This window comes from Temnothorax americanus, unplaced genomic scaffold (genome assembly GCF_048541705.1).
Source record: "Temnothorax americanus isolate GAGA-0224 unplaced genomic scaffold, ASM4854170v1 Scaffold5, whole genome shotgun sequence".
Lineage (NCBI taxonomy): Eukaryota > Metazoa > Arthropoda > Insecta > Hymenoptera > Formicidae > Temnothorax > Temnothorax americanus.
The window spans coordinates 7,821,824-7,848,850 of NW_027509657.1; the positions used below are offsets into that span (position 1 = coordinate 7,821,824).

A 27,027-nucleotide genomic window follows, 5' to 3' on the forward strand; every position below is an offset into this window, starting at 1 on the left:
TTTAGGGATCGATAAATCCGCCGATATAATCCACGATCGATGGGCGGGATAAGTATGGAAAACTAAGACGAGACACTAGAATCCGACACGTCGCGGAAATTCTTTCGACCTCGCGTATATCTGCACGTTACTCTACAATTCTAAATCGGCTCGTTCGTGTTTTGAAAAAGCGTATTTCGCAATGATCCGCGGTTGCCGTTATTTAATGCCGATCGAGGATTGCGAAAATATATACGAGTGTAAAAAGTTGACACTTTGGCCACGTTTGCGGGTGTAGATCACGTAGCACGGCAGAAAGACTCGTAAATCATCGCGTTGCATGTGCGCGTCGAATAGAATCCCTTTTTCGCACGTCGTTTAAACCGCAGAAATGGGAAACGCATAATCGCAGTCGTGGCATTTAAAGCGGCATAAAGTCCGCAACCTATTTCCACTTAAATTCTACGATCTACTATCGAGTAGCGCCGAACGTGTCGACGACGCGCCAAGTCTTCTCTCTCTCTCTCTCTCTCTCTCTCTCTCTCTCTCTCTCTCTCTCTCGCTAAGTGCACGGAGAAAGTAGAGGAGGAAACTGGCGAGCGCGCCCTCGGTCATGGAACAAAGCTCCTATCTTCGCTGATCGCTCTCCTCGAGAATCGTCATTAAGATACGTGATGTACGTGATACACCTCCGTCAAAGGGACGGAGAGGAGGGAGAGGGAGCTTCTTTGTGGAAAACAGAGGAAGATCGTCTATATATATAAACATCGGGAACCATTCGCGCTCTGTCAACGCTCCGCAACGCGATTCTATTTCTAACCATCTCTAACCATCGTATCCGATCCCCGTCGTGAATCGCATCGAGAGGTGCAGCGTGCGCCGCGCGAGATTCACCCCATTGAATCCGAAAAGCAAGCGAAGGAGACGAGGAGGAGGTGGGTGGAAGGCGAGGGGGCGAAAGGGGAAAGCTGGCGGCAGGGTTGCGCCGGTGTGATAAGAGCGAGAGAAGACACTCTGTGTTGCACAAGGGACGGTGGAGCAAAGGGGGAGACCGGTGGTTGTAGCCGAGAGACGGTAGTGGAGAAGGAGGAGAAGGAGGAGAAGGAGGTTGGTGTGGAGGAGAGCCGCAGGAGAAGGGGGGGGGGGAGAGCGACATTCCAGAAGGCGGCGGCGGCGGTGGTTCTCGTGGGAAACCAAAGAGAGAGAGAGGAGAAAGATCTCGTCTCGAGGAGAGGTTGCGGGCCTTAAGGCACCGTTCTCATCTCCCCGACGTGTGACAAGATCGTAGAGGCTTCTGCTGAGGCGCGCTGCCACGAGTCACCGAATTTATAAATCCGTTTGGAGAGACGAGTCCGATTTCTCGTACTATTCTCACACTATCCCCAAGTTAAACGGTGCTCCTCGATTCGCGCGATCCTAACAAAGTCGCCTCGGAAGGTCAACGTCCAAATTAATTAAAATCTGCTTTCACACACCGCTCGGAATGATCTTAAATTCGAATCGGATTACAATTTAATACTAAATTAACGTAAAATGGAAAATTGAGACCGCCGCCGATCTTTATGCGCGTTTTTAATTATGTATGGATTTAAAGAAAGCTGATTATTTTTACGAGGCTGTTTAGATTGGATGATATATTTGTTTCTACGGTATTTAACATAACGCCATTTAATTCAATTTTAAATAAAAATCTAAAATTTGAAAATCCTTAAAAAGATTTTAGAAACATTTTTAGCTCTTTTTAAAACACGAGTTCAATATTTGTAAAAATTAGGCTAATTTTATTAAGATATATTTTTTGAAAGTACTAATTTTTATTAAAATTATGTTTTTGTGCAGTATTTTTCAAGATTTATTTTATGAAAGATATGATATAATAATTATGCAGAATATATTGGATACTATTAATAGTCAAATTAATAATTTAAATGAAAATAAACATTTATCGTTGAATGTAGTCACACGATTCCAAATGTGTAATAATTTCGGAAGTTTTTTATCTTGTAAAAAATTATCTGAATAATTCCGTGAATTGAATCAATTGTCATCATCAATGATTTAAAAAATTAAAATATTGTGCTTACATAAGCGTGTTTATTAAAAATCAAAGTAGTATATATTGCGAGGAAATTTCGAAAGCATAAAAAAGATATTTAATAATATTAATTAAGTATATTAGTAATAATAGACAAAATAAGTAAATTGGGCTACAATTTGACATTAAACTTATTCACCAATTTAATTCAGTCAGAAGACAAAATTAGAAGACAATGATGATAATGGTCTATTTATACAGCAATAATATTGCACTTTCGCACTCGTCTTTGGTCTTTTGTTTAGTTTCACGCGAACAATCGCTGCATCATATGCCACGGTTATCATCGCAATAATGCAACTCAGCGTAATCCGATTACCGCGCAGCCAATATCGATAACTCGCGCGATAAAGTCGCGATAAAGAAAACCGCCCCTTAAAGAAACGCTTAGCGAATGCAAATCGGGTAACAATGATCTCGACTGTAATCCAATGACGAAAGATTTCTCGCGACGTGGCACAACAAAGTATTGTACGACGATCGACCAGGATCGATTTCATCCTGTTGCTTGATCAGTGATATTTTTTTACGATCACATTGTCACATTAGAAAATTCTTATTCACGGTGCGACGCGATTTAGCATAGGGATTACCGAAACGAGGAACCTGCCTCGGGCCCTGTGAATCGGCCCTTAGGGCGAATCCGCACAAGGTCTCGGGCAACTGCTTTTGAGTCAAGAACGAACGAGTCAAAAGAGGAGATAATGGCACGTTCACGAGGCGTCGAATCATTACCGACAATCAAACTCTATTTGCGTCGCATCATTTGCGATAAAAGGGTTGTCCCGCAGTCAGGACACGGCGCGAGAGAAGAGTCCTCCCATTCGCGCGAATTCTTTACGTAAAAATGTACGAGTCAATGAAAAGCGCGATATCCCAACAAATCCCGTTTGACTGTTATGAGAGGACGTCGTTTTACGACACGCTTCATTCTCAGCTTTCTTCAACCCTTTTAATACCGGTGATAATTTCTCGATTCCATCGACAAATCGTTTCGTTAACGCGAAGTAACGTGAAATATTGTCAACTAATCATTATCGTACCGACGTTAGAGCGAGTTTGGCGAGATCGAGTTACGATGCATCAGTCGTCTCCACGTGAGTCGTCTATCGCGACTCGCGAGAAATTTCGAGAGATACTTCCGTATCTGTATCTGCTTTTTATGCGCGAGCGTACGAGTGTGTGAGAGCGCGGCCGTTCGCGTGTGAACGCGGATACGTTTTCAATTTCTGGTAACAATGTTCTTATCTCGTCGCGGCCACTTAACGAGCGACAGGTACGACAGGTCCTCCTCGCCCGTGGTGCGGCCGTGTACGACGGGCAGTAAAGCACCTCATTATTATTACCAGTGTCGTAAGAGTCGGCGCGTCAACCGCGCGCGGCCATTACGGCCGCAGCAATTACGGCCGCGGCAATTACGGCGCGGCGGCGATAATCGCGCGCGACGTTATCGCCGGCGACGACACGCAAACACCTGATCTCGCCCGATCGCGGGAATATACCGTAATCGACACGCGGAAATTCAACACCGTCGCAATTAGCGGAACCCCGAATCGTCGCGGACGCGCGCTCGCTTTGGCTCATCGATCGGATTTTACCCTGAAAGGAACGCGGCGCGAGACTTTCGCTGCGGCCTGCGAATACCCACGGGGTTTTCGCGAATACCACTTATCCTGAAATCAAAGTCTCCGATCGAGACGCTAAGTGATGACGTACGGACGTCCCGAGGAACACCCTGTATAAGACAGGAGGAGGGGGAAGAGAGGGGGAGGGAAGGGGCGAAAGGGAGCAGCCAGGCATGCCAGCCGCGAGATGAGAAGAAAAAGGAGAGAAGAAGGTGGAGAGTTAATTGAATCCGAGCAGCGTATAAGTAGAATGGCCTATTCCTCCTTTGGTTCTCGCTTCTCTTATTCTTCTTTCTTCCCCTGCGCGCCTCTCCTCCCTCGCCGCCATCTCGGCCCCTACCCCGCGACACCCCGCTTCTCGCGCCGTCCTTCGCAGCTCCTTGTACCCTCTTCGGTCAGGGTACTAAGGAGGATCGGTGGAAGGACTCCGGAGGTTCCGGAGAGAGAGAGAAAGAGAGAGAGAGAGAGAGAGAGAGAGAGAGAGAGAGGAGAGGGAGAGGGAGAAGGAAGCATTCCTTTGTCTCTGCGCGCACGGATCTAGATCATATATAGCATATAATGCGCAGAGGCAAGCATACGGACGCGTGATATGCGTGCACACACCCGAGCTGCATCGACGACGCACACGTGAAACCGGTGAAACAACGTGCACGGACGAACGGTGCACGTGCGCTTTCAAAGGGTCCTGCCGCGATATTCCCTCCGGCCATCCCGAGGAGGTTCTTGTCTCGGATGATATACTCGGTATGAGTTACGTCCGCGTTAATTCGATTTGCTTCGCGCACGTTATACCCACGGGTACAATTATCATTTGAGGAGTTGAGAAGCCGAGCGCGCGGCCTCTTCTTCGCGGTACTGTACGATATGGATCTCACGGGACCTCCGGCGAAAAGAGAGAGTCGGCCGCTTAAAGAATCTCGTATAGCGAAGTAGTACAGCCGCGAGTCCTTTAATAATGCCCAAAAATTGTTGGCCCTAGGCGCAAAATTTGATACATTTTTTTTGCGAATTTTCGCGAATTATCAATAAACGGATAAACTCGGAATTTTGCATCACGCTGACTTTTGTCGATGATATTACGCGTGCTGGCCTCCACGGCTGCTCGTTGGCACCCCTCGCATACGGGCCGGGTGTATTTGCGTACCCCGAAATAACTCTGGGCTTCCCTGAGACGGCGGGAGAGAATGGCGTGCAGGAGGGCAACGAAGACGAAGAGAAGAACGGACGGTGTATACCGCAAAACCAGTTCGTTGGTGAGTAAACAAAAAACGAGAAAGGGCCAACGCCGCGGCGCGGTCTCGTTGTCCGTTGCGAAGGGGGAGAGAATCGCTGCTTTATTGCTAATTCGAAGACATTCGCCCGGCAGAAATGAAACTTTATAGTCCGCCCGCAGGCTAGGAGGGGCCCCACGTCGCCAGGACCCACGTACGCGAGGATTGACCCACGTGGGCACCGGCTACGTTCCTAGTTCGGCACCGTCTAGCAAAAAAAGAAAAACGAAAACGCTGATGAACTTTTTAGATGCATCATAAGATTATTTGCGTCAAAATATTACTAGTGGGTGTTTGAAGCAAATAATATCAAAAGTTTATGTGCCAATGTAATTGGTTTGACGCGCTAAATATTTTTATTGCTGCCCGACAATATTAATCGTCAAAAGTTTTTTTAAATTTATGCATATTTAATAGGAAACGGGCACGAATGTTTTTGGAAATTTTTGTTTTTGGACATTGTTGAAGTTTCATTAATTTGTCTTATAATTTAAGATATAGAATTATTTATAATTCAACGTATGAACATGCTGTATAAAACAGTCTGATACTCGACGTGTTAAGAAATCGATGCTGGAGAAGCTGCGGCGCGATATTGACGAGACAACGAGTCTCAGCGGGTGGCTTACGTCGTGAGAATCTTCGGACTTCCCGGAGCGTCAAAGCTCGTTACATCTCATTATGTCCAACGAGTACATAAAAATGCGTGATGCACGTTGTAACGATTGCTTGCGCGAGGATCATTCCGTAAATCGCGGTATATTTGGCTGTTCAACTTTCGGTAATCCTCGCGTCACGAAATTCGTAGATATATATATTTAGTATATCAATATCGCTAAAGCGAGTTTTCTTCTACCTATGAAGCTAGTGATACGCGTGATGGTGTGTAAAGATAAAAAGATGGAGCGCACCTTGACGCGACAGCTGTGTAAAGCGTCGTGATTGCGCATTGCTAATGCAGGTAGGTGCCAACGTGGAAAGGGAGAGAGAAGAACAGCAGAGGAATGCCCGTCAAGGTAGCGGGAGATGCGCGTCAGGGGCCCGTCCTCCCCCTAATTGACAAATTGGAATCTTATTAGAAGCTCGTGATGCCGGTAGAACTGAGACGGGAGGGGCTCACGGGCTCCGCCGACGGGCTGCGAGAAAAGGAAGGTGAGAAGAAACAGAGAGTAGGAGAGGGCCTGGCGGTGGACGTGCTGTGAAAGACGAGGAGAATGAGAGGCATAATGCGTGGACGGCACGATACTAACAGGTTGTACGGCCCACGGTGAAACGAAGAGAAGTACCTTATGTGCTCGGCCTGCCGGCCGGCAGGCGAATGCCACCCAGGAAGCGTTCGCGCGTGCGCGATCTGTGTGGCCTCGGCGCAATCCGACCACGGGGCCCGACCGAGGACGCACGAGCTCGGTCGAGGTAGCGCGAAGATCTCCGAAGCCGACGTGTGCTGGCCCACCCGGTAGAGCGCGCGCGTGCCGCGTCCTGTGTGGTCCTTCGGGCCCTTGCTCTCTTCCCGTCTCTACCCCTTACTCCATTCCGCTCGTCCCTTCTGTTCACTACTCTTCTTGATGCTCGCTCCCTGAGTCGGCTACGTGCGCGCCACTCTTTCTCTCGCTTCCTCTTCGTCTCTTCTCCGTTCAGCCCATTGCCTTCACCGTCCGTGCCGTCTCTTAGCTCGGCCCGGGCTGCGAAGATGAGGTGGTTCCGAAGAAGAGAAGAGCGGGAGACGCTGACAGTGGCGCGAGTATTGAGGGACGTGGAGAACACTGCGACCACTACCACGAAATCTATTACGATCATTAGACGCATTGAGTACGCAATATCTTCTATAACGAATTATGATGAATGTAATGTAATCTAAACGTAAATTTACAAAGGAAAACGTGATCGGTACGTTTCATCAGGAGCTAAAAGATCAACGATGAAAGACATCAGAGGTTGATAAGACTATAGATAAAGCCAGTGGTATTTAAATCGTAATTTGAAAGAAATACGAGCAACAGAAAGATAGACCTTAGATCTAGAGATCTTACGTTATTCCGTCTTCTCTCCGGTTGCTTATCGTGAATTATCGCAATCAGCCGATAATGTCTACGGCAAGGCTTCCTGAGATCGCGTCGACACGAGGGCTACTTAGAATTCCATCTACGTCAGTGGTTGAAGAAGCGAGATGAGGTAGTGAGCCCGCTTGACTCGTTCCACCTCTCCTTTCCCGCTTCTCGGTTTCCTTCGCACGGCTTGACTCGACCACGTGCTAACTTACGAGCTACGATCGCTGTGTGTACCCTTCCACGTTTCCTTCTCTCTCCGTTCCCCGTTCTATCCAGCTTTCTTTCTCTTCCTTCACCTCTTTCTCCCGCTCGTCCTCCTATCGGCCCCTCGTTCTAGCGCTGCCCTCACGTCGTATCGTTTTTTCGCTCTCTGCGTGCGCGCGAGAGAGGGAGAGAGAGACCACTCTAGATTATTAATCCACCAACGAGAGAGGATCCGTGACGTTCGCGGAGAAAATTATGGGCTGAGAGCACGGTCAAGGTGCTGCTGCGTTAACAAGCGTCAGCGCGGAACGCCGAGAGAGAATAGCGGCTTCGAGGATGCAAGATCGTGTTTTCTTCAAGAGTCAGGCTTTAGAATCACCGGCGATACCGGATGTCAAAGCTGATATTCGGTGACAATTTGCTCCTCACGAATTCTCCGCGCGATCAACCTGTCCCTCCATGATTTTGCCATTTCTTGCGGCAAAATGGCCTGTCTCGGTGTCTCATGACGTAAACTATAAAGTTACGACGAAGGCACATTGTAAGGCTATAGCTATCGAGTTAGAATACCGTGTCTGAAAAAACATGCGTGTAAAAAGGGCTGCTCCGCTTCACGTTATAATGTACTGTGAAGATTCAATCATTAGACGAGAGCTATCACCCACGGAGGATACAGATTACCTACCTACCTTCGTCGATCGGAGGATACAGATTCCCTTCATCAGCGAATGTATGCCAGACAGACGGTTTATGCAAAAACCCGACGCGGGTTTTTCAGTGAAGAAGAAAACGCGCGAGGGATGTGCTTGATACGATCGAGCTGATGAGAACAGGACAATAATTGGCTAAAACAATGTATTCTTACGTGCGAAATGTAAACGATACCTCACGATTTGTGAAAATTTGGCTTGTATATGAAGCAGATATTGAAGACAAAAAGAGACAAAAAGATTAAAAGAGAAGGAAAATGATAACGCCCTGAGCAGACGCGGCACGAAAAGATGAGAGAGAAGGAAGGGAGAGAAAAAGAGAGAGAACCCGGCAGGGTTCAAAGAGCCGACAGTGGTTAAAGAGCCTTCTTCCTCTCTCCATCTCGACACGCACAAGTACAAGACGCAACGTTTCGAGCTGACCAGAAGGGAGGGAGACCAATGTTCTCGCTTTTTTCTACCGCTTCTCTCCTCTCCCTTTCTCTCTTTTTCTCTCTTCTTCCCTCCGCCCTCCACCCTCCACCGCTGCCGTCCTCCCTCTCACATCGGCGCAGCAAATTTATTTCACGTTCCTGCCTTTTCTGGACCTTTCACAATATTTGGCCACGCTGCGGCATCCAGTACTGGCGGGTACCGGTCACTAGAAGATACGGCTTTGAGCCATCCGTGATGGATGGTTCGCTCTCCAGGCTGCCACGAACTGCTGCCTCTATACTCTCTCCTTCATTCCGTTTCTCGGCTTCCTCCTCTATGTAGAGGATGCTAGACGATGGCGAAACCCAGGGCCGCTCGGCTTTGAGAAACGTGCACGCGTGAAATCAAAGTTGCGCGTTCCCGCAGGACTGCCTTACGCGAAGCGCGGATCAGGACTTTCGTCGAAAGTACATGTTCCTTTCAAACGATCTCTTTTCTTTTCGAAGAGTCATAAATCCTCCGATTATCAAATTTATAAACGCATCGTCCGGTTTCACGTAGCTTGACATTCGAAGTTACCGAATGCCGAGATTCAAAACGGACTCGCGAAACATCGCCGAAAGTATTGTCCAGGAGCGCCAGAGCATTGTCCAATGAGCCGTCCCTGGGTCGGCGGACCCTTCCATCCGCGGGACCGTTCTCCTCCGAGTTCGTGCAGGTATATAAATTCTGGTGCTATTATTGGGGTTTGCGCCTTCTCACAAGGCCCTCTGGACCCCGCGGCGGCCCCTTTGAGCTACTCTTTCCGCCTCTCTCGCCCTCGGCGCCCTCTCGCTCCTGCTTATCGTTGTTGACCCCCCTCGGCATCCCCGCTCATCGTCCTCTTTCTTCTCCAATCCCACCACCACCTCTTTCCTCCTCCTCGTTCGCCGCTCGCCGCCGCTCCGTTCTCTCCTTCTCGCCGGCTATGCCACGCCGCCCCTGTCCTGTTTGTTTTTCCTCGCGTCGTCTTCCGTTTGCTAAACGCACCTTAAATTACGCGGCCGATGATAAATATTTGAGCCGTCCATTACACGAAAGGCCCACTCGGACCGTCGTTCGGCCGGTGTTACCTCTGCTTGCTCGACATTAGGTTTCTCCAGGATATCGTGTTACCTCGAAAAAGAGACAGCTGAGCTCATACGTTCGCGACGCGATGCGACGCATCGTGGACCGCTCTCGTCTTGCCGACAGAAATTTTTGCAGGATAAAAAAAAATTTCAGCCTGCACCTTAATTTTTTTTAGTTGGGACGTCAATGAAGATCATTATTGTGTGCTATTGCGATTATGAGTTTGATTAGGAATGTGAATGCGAAAATACTTTTTACGATAGGGGACATACCCTGTGATATATGTCACAGATATTAAGACGTTGCATTGCAGTATCGGTATCCGTAAGAATCCGATAAGAATCGTACGTAATCGAGGCTGTTAGATATAATAGGTAGATACCATTTTGATGTGATAAAACCGATCGATAGCACGTTATTTTCGTCGGCCTCGTAACTCAGCCGGAGTCAAGTGTCACGAAAAGACCGTCTAACGCGACAGAAGAAATTTTAATCGAGCTTCGTGCACAGGATCACATCGACAATATTCTCTCTCCTCCTTTATATTTTCTCACGATGCAACAATCTTACACGGCACGGCAACGCCGCGCCGTTACTTGCACCTCTCTCGATAGCAGAATTTTATTTTCAATCCCCGCGCGCGCACCACACGTACGTACACGGGCACACACGCCGCGGCTGGCCACGAAAGTCAAAGTGCCTCGTAACAGGATTATGAAATGTTCCGGAGTAGCGTTCCACGGATGTTTACAGCCCGCGAATACTCGTTACCTTTTATTGCCGGCAAGTTTCAGCGATTTCTGGCATTGGCTCCGTTAACGAGCGACATTTTATACTTTCATTGGGCCGTAATTTTCCCCCTTTCCGCGTAGGGCGATGCATACGGCTCGTAATTCGGCCATTGTGTTTCCGGATGCGCCGGGATGAGGAAAATTCACGGAAAATCAAGTTCGCGGCACTACAATGTTGGAACCCGTATGGAAATTTGGACTTCATCCGATCGCCGGAATAGTTTCCAGCGAACATCACAGGTCTGTCTTTGCTAATCATTACTTTCTTGCTTCTAAAAGTATTTTCAATTTTATCTAAAACATTTGTGAGTAATAGGTGTTGCGAACTGCTGTTCTATGAATTTTCCTCGACACATCTGAAAAAAATCTTACTATTTTTATCTGTCTACGTAGTATATTTGTTGATAAATTGAAAATTGATTTTTATTTTGCGAAGCCTTATTCGTAGATTACTAATCATCGCGTTATAAGTGATTACGGTGCGTTCGGGTCAAACACCAACACTTACATTAACAAGTGCGAACAAGTATTTAATTAAAGTAATCTAGTTACAATTTGTACGATTATTAGACCTGCACGGTTAGAGAAACAAATATTTTTATTTAAAAAGTATTTTTATGATTTTATGAATTTAATTCAACGTCGTTATATTAAACGAAACTTACATATCCTCAATTTACTTTCTTGTTTCATTCCTTTCTGCGAAATCGTACGAATAAATGAGCAAAACGTTTATACGATTAGTGTCAAGAATTAGGAAATATTATTTCCCGACCGGACGAAGAGCTTTGCTTTCTAACGCAATAGTAGTTATCGCGGTTGTAGTTATCGCCAGAAATGCCGCGGGCACGTTTCGGCACGACGTTGTGTAAATGCGGACAGGCCAGTCCGCATCGTCTGTGTATTCGGGAAAGATGTTTATTATCAGTAAACTGAACTCTTTGCCGTATCCCCCTTCTCTGCTTGTTCTCTACCCTCCGTGAGGTAGACTTAGACTTTCATATCAGTTGCCGTGTAGCCGTGCCCGGCCTCGTATATTTTACTCGCGCGATACACTCCGCCGCTTATAATGTCGATCAACGGTATTTGGCTCGCATAATCGGTCCTCCGACCTGCAAACATCATATTGCGTTTCTCGCAAACGAATCGAACGATGACGATGATCAATGATCGTGCAACACGCGCACATCTGTAATCGGAATGATTCGCGTGTAGATTTTTCTCACGATATCTCGTGAAGCGTGAAAGTGCTCGAAATGATAACGAGCGACTTGTGCCAATTTACACGGTCATTTATCAATTAACAAAAAGAAACCACTAAAAAGAAAACACTACAGTAAATAATAATTGCTAATTATCATTCACATGCGTCCATATTATTTAGTCTACGTGTAATACAATAATCGTCGAAAGTCACGCTATTTAAATACCAGTTTTGAAGTCCTTTCGTGAAAATCTCACAGGATGCGGGAAGGAATTGCGAAATTACGTCGAAGTGAGCCACGAGTACTAATGGTAGAAAAAGAAACGAGAAGAGTCGAGTGTGAGCGAAGTGGAAGAAATTGAAGAAGTAGAAGACGAAGAGTACGAAGAACGGAATCCTACGGCGTTTCAAGTATCCGTCAAGGTCATTCTCGCAAGCTTCCTACACCTCACGCGTCACTTTTATCACATTTCTAATGCGTCCCTTGAGGGTAGACAATCATTGAGGGCAACTTGGCAACGAATCCTATATGTAACATAATGTCGGAAGGCCTTACATAGTGGAAAGTCTAAACCGAGCTAAAGGAGAGAGCGCGATAAGCGGAAAGAAACCGACGCACTCCGATGAAGAGAAGAACGGAGTAACGAGGTAAGACGGCACGACGAAGAAGTGTAATCCAATCGACGATAGTGGGATGGACGAGAAACGTCGAAGAGAGAAAGATAGTCGAAGAAGAAGAGACGGGCGGATGATGAATAACGAAAAAATAGTTGGCGAAAAAGTGGCGAGAGAGAGAGAGAGAGAAGAGAGAAGAGTAGGAAAGAATGAGAGACTGATCGCGTCTAGCTGAGGAAGAAAAAAGCTGGAAGATTATCTTCTTTCTCTTCTTTTCTCTCATTTTCTCTATCTTTTTTCTCTCCTCCTTTCTCGCACTCTCTAACTCTTTCTCTCTTTCTCTCTCTCTCTCTCTCTCTCTTTCTTTCTCCCTCCCGGCATGTGCACCTGTCTTCGTTTACCTGGTGAACGCCCCGCCCCGGCCAATAGAGGTACAGCGGGCCTCGTGACGTCAGTCACGCGTACCGGGAGCCCCTAGGTGGAGGGGAGAGATCATCCACCACCACCTTTGGAGGCCACGAAAGCCTCACGGGGACCAGCAGCTAGCAGCAGCCAGCGGCGGTGGTCTCGCCGGCCGTTTGCCGCGAGGTGGGGGCAGGAAGAGGGGTACTCTCCTGGACCTGGTCAGACCAAAGAAACAACGCAGGAATACCCACCGAAACCCATCCTGCATTTCCCACCACCGGCTCGTCCGGAAAACGTGCGCTAGCTTCCGGACGTCGTTCGTCCGAGTTCAGTCAAGTGAGTCGACTCGCACGTACCTCCTCTCCAACGAAAATCGCAGAAGGTTCCGCTCCGGAAAGGCGGGAGTGTTGGCGCGTGCCGACGAGAATTTAAAAGGCCCGGTACTGATCAGTCGAGGAAACAGTCGCTTTAGAATAAATTTCCGATCGAATCCGACGACGTCTACGATGTAGAGAGATTCGTCTTCGTAGACCCTCCGACTTGGTGCCACGACTTGATAATATTCCGACGTGGTGATCGTATGTCGGCTCCTTTCAGTATTTATAAAAGAAAAAAAAAAGAATCTTTACCGATCTTTCGAAAGGTTTGTAGCCTCGCATTAATTCGCCGATCGGTCGCGCGCGGAGTTTATCAACGCAACTACGGGGATCACATCGGTGGTAAGAGTGCGTGCACGGGGGGTGTGTGATGCTCTGGTTATGGTTAACCGTGAGTGAGGTCAGTGGCAAGAGGCGAAGAAGAAGAATCGGTAGCAGAACGTCAAGCGGATTGTCACCCTCGACATCGTTCCTGCCGCCGCCGTCGTCGTCGTCGTCATCGTCGTTCTGCCAGCCGTTCTGGAGACGACGAGAGCAGTGACCGCGCAAGGTCGACCTCGAGGCAGAGGCACGCGATTATGGTGCACCATCATCATCGTCGCCGCGGCCTCCAGGCAACCCACCACTGTGCCATTGGGAGTCGCGTAGGCACACGCGCCTCGCTCTTCCAGGTTCTCATGTTGATTCTTAGCTTCTGGCTGCCCGTACTCGATAACGGTGGCCTTGCCCTGGCATGCGGACCCGGCAGAGGCGCCGGCCGACGGCCGAATCTGAGAAAACTTACCCCTCTGGTGTTCAAACAGCATGTGCCAAATGTCAGCGAATTCTCCTTGCCGGCAAGCGGGCTTCGCGAGGGAGAGGTGAGGAGAAATGACGCTAAATTCCGAGACTTGGTACCCAATTACAACACGGACATCATTTTTAAGGACGAGGAAGGCACCGGCGCCGATCGTCTCATGACACAGGTGAACGCGCGCGCTTTTCTTTTCAGAGATCAATAAAAGTGCGAATAAATGAAGAATGAAGCATCAATATCTGATAAAAATAAAAAATATAAAAAATTTCTACCGTTTTGTTTCCGTAAATCATATATGCAAATTATTTTTTTCAATTGTATAAGAAATTATATTAATTTAGAATGATTTTTGCGATTTATGTGTGTGAGGTAAATCTATTGATGTACTAAGGTAATTGAGATTGTGACTTTGAGATAAGTCGTGAATGAAATTAGAGTAAAATCACATAATGATTTATTAAAATAAATGTATCGTCTTCATTTACTTGCACTTTTAAGTACTTATTCTCTAATATGCGACAGGTATCTAGGAAATATTTATTTAAAAATTTAAATATTTATAAGTATCATAACTGCAAATGAGACCGAACTACCATCACGAAGATTTGCGTTGATAATTCTAACTTATAACATTTATATAAGGGAGGGCCGTTAAATTTTTCTTGAAAGAAAACACATTATTACCTTATTTCGTTAGGCGGACAGTCAGGCTTTTGGGAAAGCGACTGTATCGAGTAACCATCATGCTACGACTACGACTAACTAAGGGAGTTTCTTGCCAAGAAACGTGACGTTATACAAACAATAACGCTAAAGCGCTTCCTTAGATCGGTTATACGAAACAATAACTCCCACAGTCACACGGTTATTAAACCTATCACATATATTCTTATAACAAAAACGTGCTTCGGACTGCGCTTCTTTTAAACGATGCAATTCGATTCTGAGGCTTCGTTATTTGTTAGGGAACATTTTTAAATTGTGGCGGTAATGTCGCCGATGATAAAACTAACAGCTCTACTTCAAGTTGTGATAAAGACGGTCGTCCTTGAAGCAGTCGACGCGCCGGTGAATCATCGTACGAAATGACACCGTATTTACGGGGGATATCACACGTTCAATCGATCGGTCGATCATGGTCGCGTTTGGTCTCATATTAATTAAAGCGACAATCGGACGTGACACTATCGAGATCGTCGGGTTTCTCGCTTCCTCGTTCTTTGCCTGGGTGCAAGATGGTGAAGCATGATAATCAGAAATCCCAGGAAAAATGCAATCAGAGATTACTTTACATACATCGCTAATATCAGTGCTCGTACAAATTTTCCCAAGAGTTAGTATTATTTTTTTAAAAATGAGAAAGAAAATACGTTTAAGTACCTCGATAATTTCCAATATATATATATCGATCGACTGCCTCTTCCATGAACGGCGCGCACAGTAACGTGTGTTATTACTTTAATGCGTGTCACCGTACTGTAGTCCGTATGACAAACTGGCTACTGCACGTCGTTAAAACGTCAGCAGGTGATTCACGCGAAATGCTAGCCGGCGTGATAAGCGGCTCGATCATATTCGATCATACTCGCTTCATACGGATAAGATCGATAGTTTATTTATGTACGATACTGTCACATCGCACGATTCTTCCTCGCTGTCAATTTCGAAGTAATCATATTTCCTCAGTGTCATCGGGGCTCGTTTCCCTAAGGAATTTATATAATAGAGACGAAGACACACAAAATAGTGGAACATCAGATTAATGACGATTAATTAGATGATCTTTGTGTGAAACGATCTTTCTCATGTAAATTTAACACTTGAGACTTAAAAATCATCCGCGATGCTGTGGGAACCGAATGCGAGAAAAGGACCGTCCGATCGCTTGCCCGTCATCACCTTTAAGAACCGAAGACTATTCGAGGTTTATTTCTCTTCCATGGAGGCTCCATTAGTGCTTTATTCATGCATTTTTTATCGGTGTTTGCCTTCCACTTGGCGCCCCCGCGAAGCGTGAAACGATTCTCCTAACTCCCGCTCCGTTGTATTCCAATTTGTAAGTCGACATCGCCGCGTCACACAAAAGGCAGCCTCGGCGCCGCGGACAGTGGTGCTTAAGCGGACAAAACCTGAATTCTTAAAAGCTTATCCAGAAAATGTCCAAATACCGATATAATCTTAATATATTAGACCGACATAATCTTAAATTGTTAGCTAATGAGGAGAATCACGATGAGAACGTGACAGATAACGGACTCTCTAGAAAGCAATTGTCAAATGCAACAAAATATCTTTCGTGCGTCGAAAGACATTTTGTGTTCGAGTGTATTAATAATCTTTTAAAGTATTTTTGATAATATTCTTACCATGCATAATTATGCCTAATATCACACATTCCTGTATTTTACTGTAATATTGTATAAAGCAATGAAGCAAGGAAAGATGATAAACAAGAAGAACGTAAAACATTTCGAATTCGAGTGATTTTCAGGCATTATAAACACAATTTATCCGTTAATCCTTGCATTCCGCGTTGTGTTGTGCAACATAACGAATAAAAGAAAATGATGAGAGATATATACACGTAGATATGGATCCAAAAGTTTAGTATACTGATACTAATTATTTTAACACAACGTTTCTCATATCAGTATATCGAATTTGACTGAAAATAATTGAACCATTGCAAAATCATAAAATTTCCATTAGGCTGGATTCCGACCAAGCATCAGAGAACGCGTACAAACTTGCTTTTCATGGCGCCGTATGTCGAAACAAGATTGATCTACAAATACATACTTACCTTTTGTCATTATGTCAAAAGGAAAGAGCTCATTATGTTTGTTCATTTTCGTCGTGAATGTTCGTTCGTGCTCTTTACAAGCTTGGTCCTGGGGTCCATTTTCAGGCACCACTGCGCGCCGCGCAGCGCCGGACCGGTTGTTGCTCTGTGTAAACTAACAGTCGAGGTGGAAATACGAAGAGTAGACTTTGCTGGGCTCGTATTTACCCGAATTTCGCAAAGAAGAACCGACCCGCCTTTTACCGGCACGCCGCTGAAAGAACACAAGGACCGACATCGAATCTATCAACGTCGCGGTATTTTCACTCGTTCAAACATTACCGCAAGATAACTGCTGCCACTGCCGTTATTTTCTTTTTCTGTCAGGTGGTACATGCTGTGCTTTTGAAGCACACTATACAGGTGACAATAGTCTCGGAGCGCCGATCTTTGTCCGAAGAGACGATCCTTTGTGCCAATATTTCTTAAAAAGCTGAAAATTGCTTTTTGAAAAGTTAATGGGAATTGACCGAAAATCCGGTCCTTAGATACTCAAAAGTTCGAAAGTCACAAATAAAAACTGTTGGATATAAGAAGTTGGTTCAATAGAATGATATATTCTTCTATAAAGGTTCATAAATATTGGTAGCAATTTCTGTTTGACGTAATTTTTTTTTTAACTTGATTGCAAAAGAGCGATAAATTTTTTACGAAGAAGATTGATGAACTTTACGTTCATCCAATGCTGGTGCAACGATTATATTTATCCAACATCTCATTTGACAATGTTAATCCGATACGTTTTCGGACTTGTCCGGGCATCGATGTCTCTCAAACCGAGCCGCGATCCGTCGGCAGCTCACGTGCTCGTTAACGTCACATGTCACATATATAATATGCATCTCGAAATGTGGAAATACGCTTTTCCGCAATGAGGATGTAAAAGGGTGACAGTCTGACAATGTTGGGAGAGACAATGGATTTTTTTTGCTTGTTTGTAAATAATGACTCATATGTTAAAACGCTTCAAGCACGAATGAAGTAAGATATTTGCTTTCGAAAAGCATAGCAGTAGTTATTTGCTACGATGATTAATGGCTACGTATAATCAGAGATTTTCTTACCACCTCGGCTAAATTAATTTTTATCATTTATATAAGCAGCAAGACGTGAGATTTCTGAATAATTTACCATAAATTTATAATGATATTTTTAGCTGCAACAAGTGCTCTGATTAGAACCTTTGCTCTAACCTTTTTTGAAAATGTCATATACATAATTGCGATAATTACACTCCGATCAATTAACGGAAAAGACAATAATAAATTTATGTCCTATGTCTATTGCTAGATATGGCTATGATATCTTGAGCTTCGTTTGCGAAAGTTATAACCGACGTTATAACAAGCAGAAAGTCCGTATATCCTTGGATAAGGTAGACGAATCAATACTTGAAAAAAAAAATTTAATAAATTCAGTTCATATTCGGATAATCCGAAGTCAACGTCGTTTTTAAGAGTGGCGGATCGCAGAATTGAAAATTGCGCTAAGCGGCAATAAAAGGTGCGCGCAAGAAGCCAAGGGTAGTCAGACTCGAGCCGGGGAATAACAAATCGCCGGTAACTCGTCCTCCTGTCCGTCCGTCGGTCCGTCCGCTTCGTTCTGCCGCTGCTCATCCTCGTGATCGCGCGCGGCGACTATAGCAGCGGCCGGTCGCGCGGAATAAATAGGGAGAAAAAGCGCGTACCGCGCGCCGGCTCTAAGTGATTGTGGGTAGTTTTATGGCGGCCATAACCGGTGTTTGGTTTAGCGCGTTAAAGCTCCCCCAATTACGGCAAATAAACCTAATAGCCGCGCTTCTCGTTCCTCCATCCCGCTGTCCTCGCTCCCCGCCTGACCGTCGTTCTATCCCACACGAGACTCCCCTCCCCCCCGATTCCGTCCGATCGACCTCCTTCTTCTTCCTGCCTCTTTCTCTCCTCGAACTCTTTCCCTCTGCAACGTTTTATAATGTTCATCATGCTTATTAGCGATTAGCGAAAACAGTTTATCAATTGTAAAACGACGGAATTGGAGACGAGTTAACTTTGATAAGCGATATCAGAAACGATTGTTGTTCTCGTGAGTTGTCGTTTCATGGAAGTCGCGTAAGAAACTAACGCGTGATAAGGTCGAATGCTAAATTGCGCGCGTTTACGACCCCCGTATAATCTCCGATTCAGAATAGTCGCGAATGACTATCACGATGAGATCGAGACGATTGCAGTAAGTGCCGTAGCGCATATAGAGTACGAGTCCCGAGCCGCTTGCAGTGACTTGCAGCCGGTGTCCAATGACGGTCGATGATCAACCGGGTAATCCGATAAGCGCACGTGGCGGCACGTGATACGCTCCGAATGCTCGCGAAGCTCGCAGGATCGGATTCACGAGCTGCGCGATCGCAACTTACCTCGATCATTCACCGTGTATGCCGATTTCGCTCCGCGAGAGATTATCTTATGCGCTCTGATCTTACCGCATTCATAGAAATTACGAACAATGCAGAACGATGTAGGATACATGAATGCATTATGGTGCTTCTAAAGTCATTGCCTCTTTCACAAAACCAAGTTCTAAAATAAATGAGTTAAAAGAAATCCATTATTTTTGTACAAATAATTGTTTTCTCTATAACGATGGATTTCCTTTAACTCATTTTTTTTTAGAACTTGGTTTTGGAAGAGGCAATGACTTTAGAAGCATGGCACCATAATGCATTCTCGGGCAAGTCTGTTTGACAGACGCATCAACTAATAAATGAAACTACTACGAGATTCGTTCACATATCTTTTCCTTCCCTTTATTTGAAAATCAATCGCGTGTCGCGGTAATCAATTGGCTAACGCGATAATCGGCGTTGTTGGAAAGCGATAAACAGACCCGCTTCGCTTTCCCGTACGACATTATCCTACGAACGTGTCGGTCGAGGAAAAAAAAAGAGCGCTGATTACAGAGCTCTCGCGCGGAGATCAACCCACACGCGCGCGAGTTCGAATAATAATTCACTTGCCAGCAACGAAAAAATGGCGCTCGGGAAAATTAAGCATTCATCATGCTGATACCGCGCGGTTAAATATCCCGCGGCCCCCGCAAAAATTTACGACGCGCGTTCACTACAAATGATCGCACGTCCTGAGAATTTATTTATTGGCCGAGCCAACGAATAGGCGTCTATTTGCTGGCGGACAATAGCAACGATTTACGCGCAGCTGGCTTCGTTGTCGCAATATGTTTCGAGTTATTGGCAACACGCAACTTTTCAATTCGTACATGTACATATTGTACAAATATGTATAGCTCCTTAAAATGTATTTAGTAATTTTACTAAATGTTTTAAATAAGCCGCAATAACTGCGGAGCATCATGTCTCCGATCTTTCTCTTCCTCATTTCTTCTCTCTCTGTCTCTCTCTTAATTATTTTACAATTAGATTTCCGAGACGAAAAAGTCTGTGATCGATAAACATAAATATGCTCAAACTTTCGCAACCGCGATACGTAACCGTACAGTATATCCTCTGCGTGTCCGATGTTACTTATTGCCGGCTGTCCGTGGCGGGTTTTACTAATGTGAGCGCAGGATTAGCGCTGCCTTAACGTTCCTTTCGAGGGGACTACCCGGCCTCTCGCGCGCCGTTATCTTCGCCCAGGCATAACCTCGTAAATCCACGAGCATTTGTTTCCCGCGCGTCCAGACGTCGAGGTTACCTCCGTTAACCCCGATGCGATCGTTCATGCCTTTACAGCGACAAATCGCTCTCCCTCCTCTTGATTTTCTTATGTTCCCCTCCTCGTCTTCTTGATCCAATCAACGACGCGAAATGACCAAGACGTTTCAAAACGGATGATTACGTTTTCCAAAATCTTTATGATTAGCCGTTAATTCCTTTTGCGGGTCATTGCTACTTCTTTGTCCGCTTTTTTTTATGATATCTAGGATACGTGGTCTTACTTTTCTATTGAATAAAATTAATATAAAGGGCAATTGGCAAAGAATATCATTGAGAAAAGTATGAGTTATCCCAATGCCTCCTTGAAGCCGACGAATCCTAATTAAAGGCCCATTATAATATATCGGAACAATTTTATATCGCGTATAGAACCAGTTATACGGACCCATCTGCCGAGGTGCGACCTTTCAAAGGAAATAGCTTTGGCTGTTACAGCGTATTCCGGTGTTTTTATTTTACTCGGCTATCATCATCATTATTATCATCATCATCATTATTATCACCTTGCTGTTCTAATGGAACTCATCGGGATTCATCCGTCACGACGCATACAGCGTTCAGGGCGGAACCCGTTAACGGAATGTGTCATCAGGCTTCGCCTACGCTTTAGAAGTTTAGAATATCCTTCCGCGCGCTACTTGCGAGAGAGAACATAGACATACTCGAACTAGATTGCGTTATACAATTTAATTCGGATGAACATCACTGGCATAGAATTAACAAAAAGATAAAATCTTAAGATAATTAGAATTTTAACTACGACGTCGCCGATCGAATCTCTCTTGCGCTTTAGAAAGCTTTAATGACGATGAAAATGTCGATGAGAGTGATTTTAGTAGGATTTTTTGCAAACTTTCCTGTGAACGATACTTAAGAATCTGCAAACCGCAGACTGGGACCGTGTACAAGCAGCAAAGGAACAGTAAAGAGCGAAAGCCGTGGCGTCTTTCTTTCTCGCGCGCGGCGTGTTCGATTATGTGTGGGATAATGCGGCAACAACAAGAGGGACAAGGAGAGGGAGGGAGAAAAAGAGATAGAGTAAGAGCGAAACGGCGGAGAGAGGACAGCCGAAGAAAGAGAGAAAGATAGAGCGGGTGAGAGAAAGAGTGAGATAGAAAGAGGGAAAAGGGTGAGGAGAGGAGAAAAGCAATGAGCAAGGAAGAGAGAGAAAGACGTAATCTGGTTGGTCCACCGAGTTTCAACGGGGAAAGGATGAAGGAAGGGCCGAGGGCCTTCCAAGCGGCCGCCATAATGCATCGTGAGAAGTGTGCATGGGGTCAAACGGGTCAAAAGAACGTCATGGCGTTGCTCGTCCTTATGGCGGACTTACTCCGCGCGCCGAGTGCCTCGCAATACCGTCATCGTCATGTGTGACGTCGCATCCCGACGGTACTCACCGCGAGGACGACTTCATCGCTCGATTACGTCGAAGCGCCAATCGTAAAAATGGCCGGCGATCGCATTCGCATCAAGAGATACGATCGTATCTCACGCCGAGCGGGCAACGAGCCGTTTAGTTAAGAGTACCTTACATTGTCGCATCTCAATAACGTCTGGACCGAAACTTTCAATAGGCTTAATTGATAGCTGATGGAGTTTTATTATACGCCGAACGTGTCTTTATTCTTGCCTATGTGCAATATAAGAATTATCATATTCGTCAAGTCGATTGGTTACAATTGTCAGAGGAATTCGTTGCGCGAAGAAGAGAGTTTTACGAAATATGTATCAGCGCTGTAAAGTGATCTTGTCGACCACTTCCTTCATTCGCTCATTCGAGTAAGGATCCGATGACCAGTTTGAGGTCGGCGATGACCGACGTGGGAAAGGATCGTCATCGCCTGGTCTTCCCCCGGGCTCCGATTCTCCTGTTTCTCCTTTTTTCCTCTCCTCCGCGTTTCTTCGTCGCGCACGTCAACTCCGTGTAACTTATCAACATCAACTTATTGCCTTCTTTAACGTCCGCGACAAAAGGCTAAAATTACCGTTTCATAATACTGTACCTTGCGATAAAATAAAGGGACAGAGCACAAGGCATATTTTCGATTAACTCCGAGAACTCTTAAAAATAGATAAGAAGAGAAGAATCTGAAAAAACGTGAAAGAAAGAAAAAAGTTTCCAATTAAAGATATATAAGATTGGAGGATTTGAACAACTCAAAAGTATTGAACTAAAGAAATGTAGATTTATTGGCTGTAGGGTCAAATGATGGAAAATAATCTGAAGATACGTTTCGACTTTCATTCACTAGATGAGTACAATCTTCGGAGGATTGCACACCGTTTTGTCTCGAGTCGCGCTCTACCAGTAGTCAAAGAAACTTAATCCGCGAGCCTTGTTAGCAGCACGAAACACGAGCGCGCATTTAATAAATAAATAAATAACTGTAATGTATGGGACGCAACCATTGTGCATTGTATAAGAAGATGCACAGCTCTTCCAACGGCCCTTACTATCTCATATCTGTCGCCGTGTGTACTGATACAGGGATACCAATGCATCCAATGACTTTCTACAGGCACGTGCAGAAACGCATTTCTATGGCCCATATATTCAGAATATATGGCAGAATATATGGCAACTATTCTAAAGTTGTAAATTTCATTCAAACAGAAGCTCAAAATATATATCAGTTAGTTATATTTATCAAAATTACATAATGCTTTTCCAATTTAATTCGATCTTGCAATGCGTATTTGCTGAGCGATCTTATGGAAACACTTGCTAACTCCATTTCATCTTGAGAGTATATTCGGTGAATTTAACTGAGTACGTCATATGTCACTTATTTACGCTTTATTCATAAAATCTTATTATTTTATTATTAAAATATTATTATTTTTAAAATTATTAGATATTTAAAAAATTCAATTGTTAATGATTGAAGAATTTGTGTGTGTAAGATGATTATATTTCAAATTCATTGCCTGTCGTCCCTAGAGACAGTTCTATGACTGTTGCTCTTTACTTTGAACTTTTGACACAATCATTGTTTAATGCCGCGAATAAAAATCTGGATCGGGTCGTCCTAATAAGCGAAAAGAAAAAAACTTGCCTCTGACTTCGCGTACAGTACGTTAACGCATTGAGACATGACGTTCGCATTTTTCTCGATATTTCCACCGAATCCAACTTTAATATTCTTATTTTATTGGGCTCGCGACAGTCTGCCGCGGCCCAAGAAGATTTAATGACGCCTCTGCGGTTTGGTAATTAATCGCGGCCGACTGTGCGCGACTTATTTTCTTTGCGGGCGTTTTACTGCCGCCAGCTTTACGACGATGTCGTACATTTATCGAAGGCCATAATCGCGGCTTTTGTGCTCCTCAGAACGAGCGTCGCGACTCGCGTCGTTCTTCCGGTCGCGACACATCACGAGACTCCATAATACGGTACAAATATTTTATCTGGTTACATGCACTAAATAAAGTACGCGTTAAAACGTTTAATTCTATATTAGGCTTCGCTATATAACTTTGCTACTTGCTATGCAGCAGCAGGTCACATTTGTTCCTTCAGGTCGAGCAAATTTCGCACTGTACAGTCTCGCTCGCCCTTTGGAGCGCCCTGTAGCGGTTTGATCGCGACCACGGTTTATGGCTCGCGCGTGTTCGGCGTAGGTGGGCAAGTAGGAACAAGCGGCGAACAACGCGCTTATTCAAATACATTCAATTAATTTCCATAGGACGACAACAATGGCTTCCACGGCGTGTAATCGTCCATGCCGATATGGTCCCCGCCGCGCCGGTGCATGCCTGCGTTCGCGTTTTGTGGGATCGCTCGCGACGACGAGATCCCTTAAATATATAACGGCATTAAATCTTCTACCGTTTTATTTATCTCGTGTTCGCAACTTGTTTCTCCTTTCCGAGTTAATAAGCGTGGAACGAGTCTCGTTGTGCAATTTCCTGCAAAATCTTGCATAATCGTGAATGGAAAATGAGCGATATGAATAACGTCGATCCCTTAAAGCTAGAATTGAGAATTGAGAACGTAAAGAATGGGCTCGTTAATAAATTACAACGGTTACAGATAATATATACCATGATTTAAAAATAGTAAGATATTTCAAGTGTGCCGCACTTATTTCTGTCTGTTTTAAGGTCACAAAATGATACCACAATTATCTTACAGTTGCAAATCGTATTGATATATGAAGGCGAAGATAGCATACATGGATATAATCCTTATTTCATGTATGCAACAAAGTTTCGCTCTCCTGACAGACCTGTTTCCCCTTGACGTTAACTGTCTAACTGGTTCTGATGCAATTGCCATGGTGAATAGGCAACTTTGTTTGATCTGCACCTTAATTAATATTTTCAACACAATGTAATCTATAAAGAATGTAAGTGTTCGCAGAACCATTATGCATCGAACTGCAACGCGTGTCGGCCTGAATTTGCAAGTCGTTCGCTTCTTTTCAATTGTTGATTCTTTGACGAACTTGGAATGAGTTTTGCCTGCTGGAAACTGAAATAGTCGCCATCTTTTTCATAATTTCTGATGTTTACATAATTTCAAGATGTAATTCGCCAACTCTTTCATTCTTTTATTCGTATGTCTCTTACTTTTCTTTGTGATATCTAAATTTGAAATAAAAGAGACAGAGAGAGAGAGAGAGAGAGAGGACACACTTATAAATTTTGTGACACCATTTTGAATTTCCATCATGTAATATACTGTTACGCTCGAGTTGGAGTCAACGTTCACAGTTAAGATGGCATATATATCGCATAATAATCGTTAATTTGTAATTACGTCTCTTTTTGCATCTCGGTATAATTAGCCGCACGTTCGAGAAATTATCCGAGAGAGGAAAAAGAGCGACACGATAGAACGAAACGAAGAAGTGGAGGAGAAGAAGGGAGAGAGAGAGAGAGAGAGAGAGAGAGAGAGAGAGAGAGAGAGAGAGAGAGAGAGAGAGAGAGAGAGAGAGATCAGTGTAGCAAGCTGTGAATGGCTGCGCCCTTGGTGGAACGGTCGGGGGCGGAGGGCTGTCAAGAGGGGCAGTTAATTAATGGGGCGGCAACCGACCACTTCCCTTACCTGTACATGTTTTCTCTTTCTACCATTTTTTTTACGGTTTGCTTTTTCCCTTGGCGGCACGTCAAGATTTTCCACCATTTTCAATCTTTGTGATCTTTCTCGTTTCGGAGATTGGTTCCATGCCAATTCACCAAAATTAAGACACAGTTAAAATTATATAATTATCATAGATTGCGAACCCAAAAAAAATCTCGATAACAATAAAGATCGATCTCTTGAGTTTTTAGTTTTTTTCGTGATATATTTTTCTTATTTATTATTTATTTTTGAAATTCTGTGTGTACTTCAAGTAGAGAAAACTGTAGTTTAAGTCATTAATAGAGTAACATTCAAGCGATCTACGCTGACTTCGACAGATTTAAATTGTATTAATTATTGTATTTTTCTATTAGATCTGTGTTTTAAAATTCATTTCTATCTCTAGAGAATTAGATTACTGCAATTGACATGCTTGAAACCGACAACATGGAGCACACGTCTGATTTGCAAACGTCTCCTGCAGCTTTCTTCATCTTTTCCTTGTCCGTTTTCACCTCCCGTCTTCTTCCCACGTCGATTTCGCTTACGGTAGACCGGTTCTCCGCTCCCGAAGCAATAATAAATTTCGCAAGAAGATCGAAGTGCCAATCACGATCGGAGATACGAATGGGAGTACGAAGCACGTGTCGAATCTGCCGTTTTTACCGGCGCCTTTATTTCATATACTTTACACCGTGTATCAGCCTCCGATCTTCAATCCCTTCTCCGTTTCTATCTTCTTCTTCATCGCGCTACGACCGGTTTTGCGGCCATCATCCACGTTGCCATAATAAACTTCACGAAAGATTCCGAGTATCGATCGTGATAGAGGATATCGAACGGAAGTATTAAATCTACAGTGTTCCTCGATCTTTCCCTTTCATCTTTACGTCGCACGCGTACGCGTTATCTCCTCGTGCTTACATCACTTATTCTTGCATCGAGCGCATCGCTATTGACAATCGGCTTCGTCGTTCGATGCCACAAAGTGTAAAATTAAACAGAAAAAACATTTTTGCCTATTTTTAAAATTTCTTATTTTTGTGTAATTAAGAGACAAAGTTTTGTTACGTAATAAAAATTTCTCCAGAGAGGGACAGGTGATTCGCGAACCATCAAATGCAGATGACAAGACGTGAGCTAGTTTCTTTATCGACATGTAACTTTCATCGTTCTTAAATCTCGCCCTTCTCTTTAACATCCTTCCAAAACCAGTTTTCTTATTTCGTCAGCGTCAGCGTGGAAATATCGCCCGCAATCATATCTTTTTGAGTTTCTGCTGATGCCCGCTGTATTTCAGCGATCGCTTTTCCTTATCGTTATTTTATCGTTCGTCCTTGCGGATCTTTACCGATTTTTCGGAACAACCGTGCCGTCCCGCGAACCGGTTTATGCACCCCCTCGGTATCAGTCGCGAGCGCACGATGAGCCATCGATCACCAATGCAGCGCGGAGGCATTACATCGACGTTCCGGATCGTCGACGCAGATTATTCCACATAAATCTGCCTTGCGTGCGAATTACGAGGCAAGAGCGTAAAATTATGCGTCGAAATTATGATTTCGTCGAATACAATTAACCATGTAGGCGGGTCATCATTATCACGCGCGATTTATGTGGGCTCTTTTTATACGTCAACAGATATATATGCCATATGTCTCGGTTAATATCACCAAATTACAGATGTGAAATTTTTCGCGATAACATACATCTTTTCCCTGTCATTCATTTTGCATATGAATACGGTCTTCCATCGATCGGAAA

At 44.6% G+C, this 27,027-nt stretch overlaps 3 protein-coding genes across 6 annotated transcripts in view; 2 read left to right on the top strand and 1 right to left on the bottom strand.

Moving 5' to 3' along the window:
- The window catches only part of Rpl18 (ribosomal protein L18), a 28,916-nt gene extending 13,831 nt beyond the window's left edge, over positions 1-15,085 (bottom strand). Inside the window, exon 1 of the mRNA XM_077417768.1 lies at positions 15,025-15,085. Coding sequence (XP_077273894.1) covers positions 15,025-15,070 — 46 coding nt within the window. The 5' untranslated portion in view covers positions 15,071-15,085. The remainder of the gene's footprint in view (positions 1-15,024) is intronic.
- The window catches only part of LOC143903788 (short transient receptor potential channel 4), a 62,317-nt gene that overhangs the window by 4,618 nt on the left and 30,672 nt on the right, over positions 1-27,027 (top strand). The window lies entirely within an intron of this gene.
- The window catches only part of Hh (hedgehog signaling protein), a 39,537-nt gene continuing 23,303 nt past the window's right edge, over positions 10,794-27,027 (top strand). Inside the window, exons 1-2 of one of the 2 annotated variants that reach the window (XM_077417752.1) lie at positions 10,800-13,519; positions 13,652-13,813. In XM_077417752.1, coding sequence (XP_077273878.1) covers positions 13,427-13,519; positions 13,652-13,813 — 255 coding nt within the window. In that variant the 5' untranslated portion in view covers positions 10,800-13,426. Of the gene's footprint in view, positions 13,814-27,027 lie in introns of both variants that reach the window. The other variant, XM_077417751.1, reaches the window with a different exon arrangement.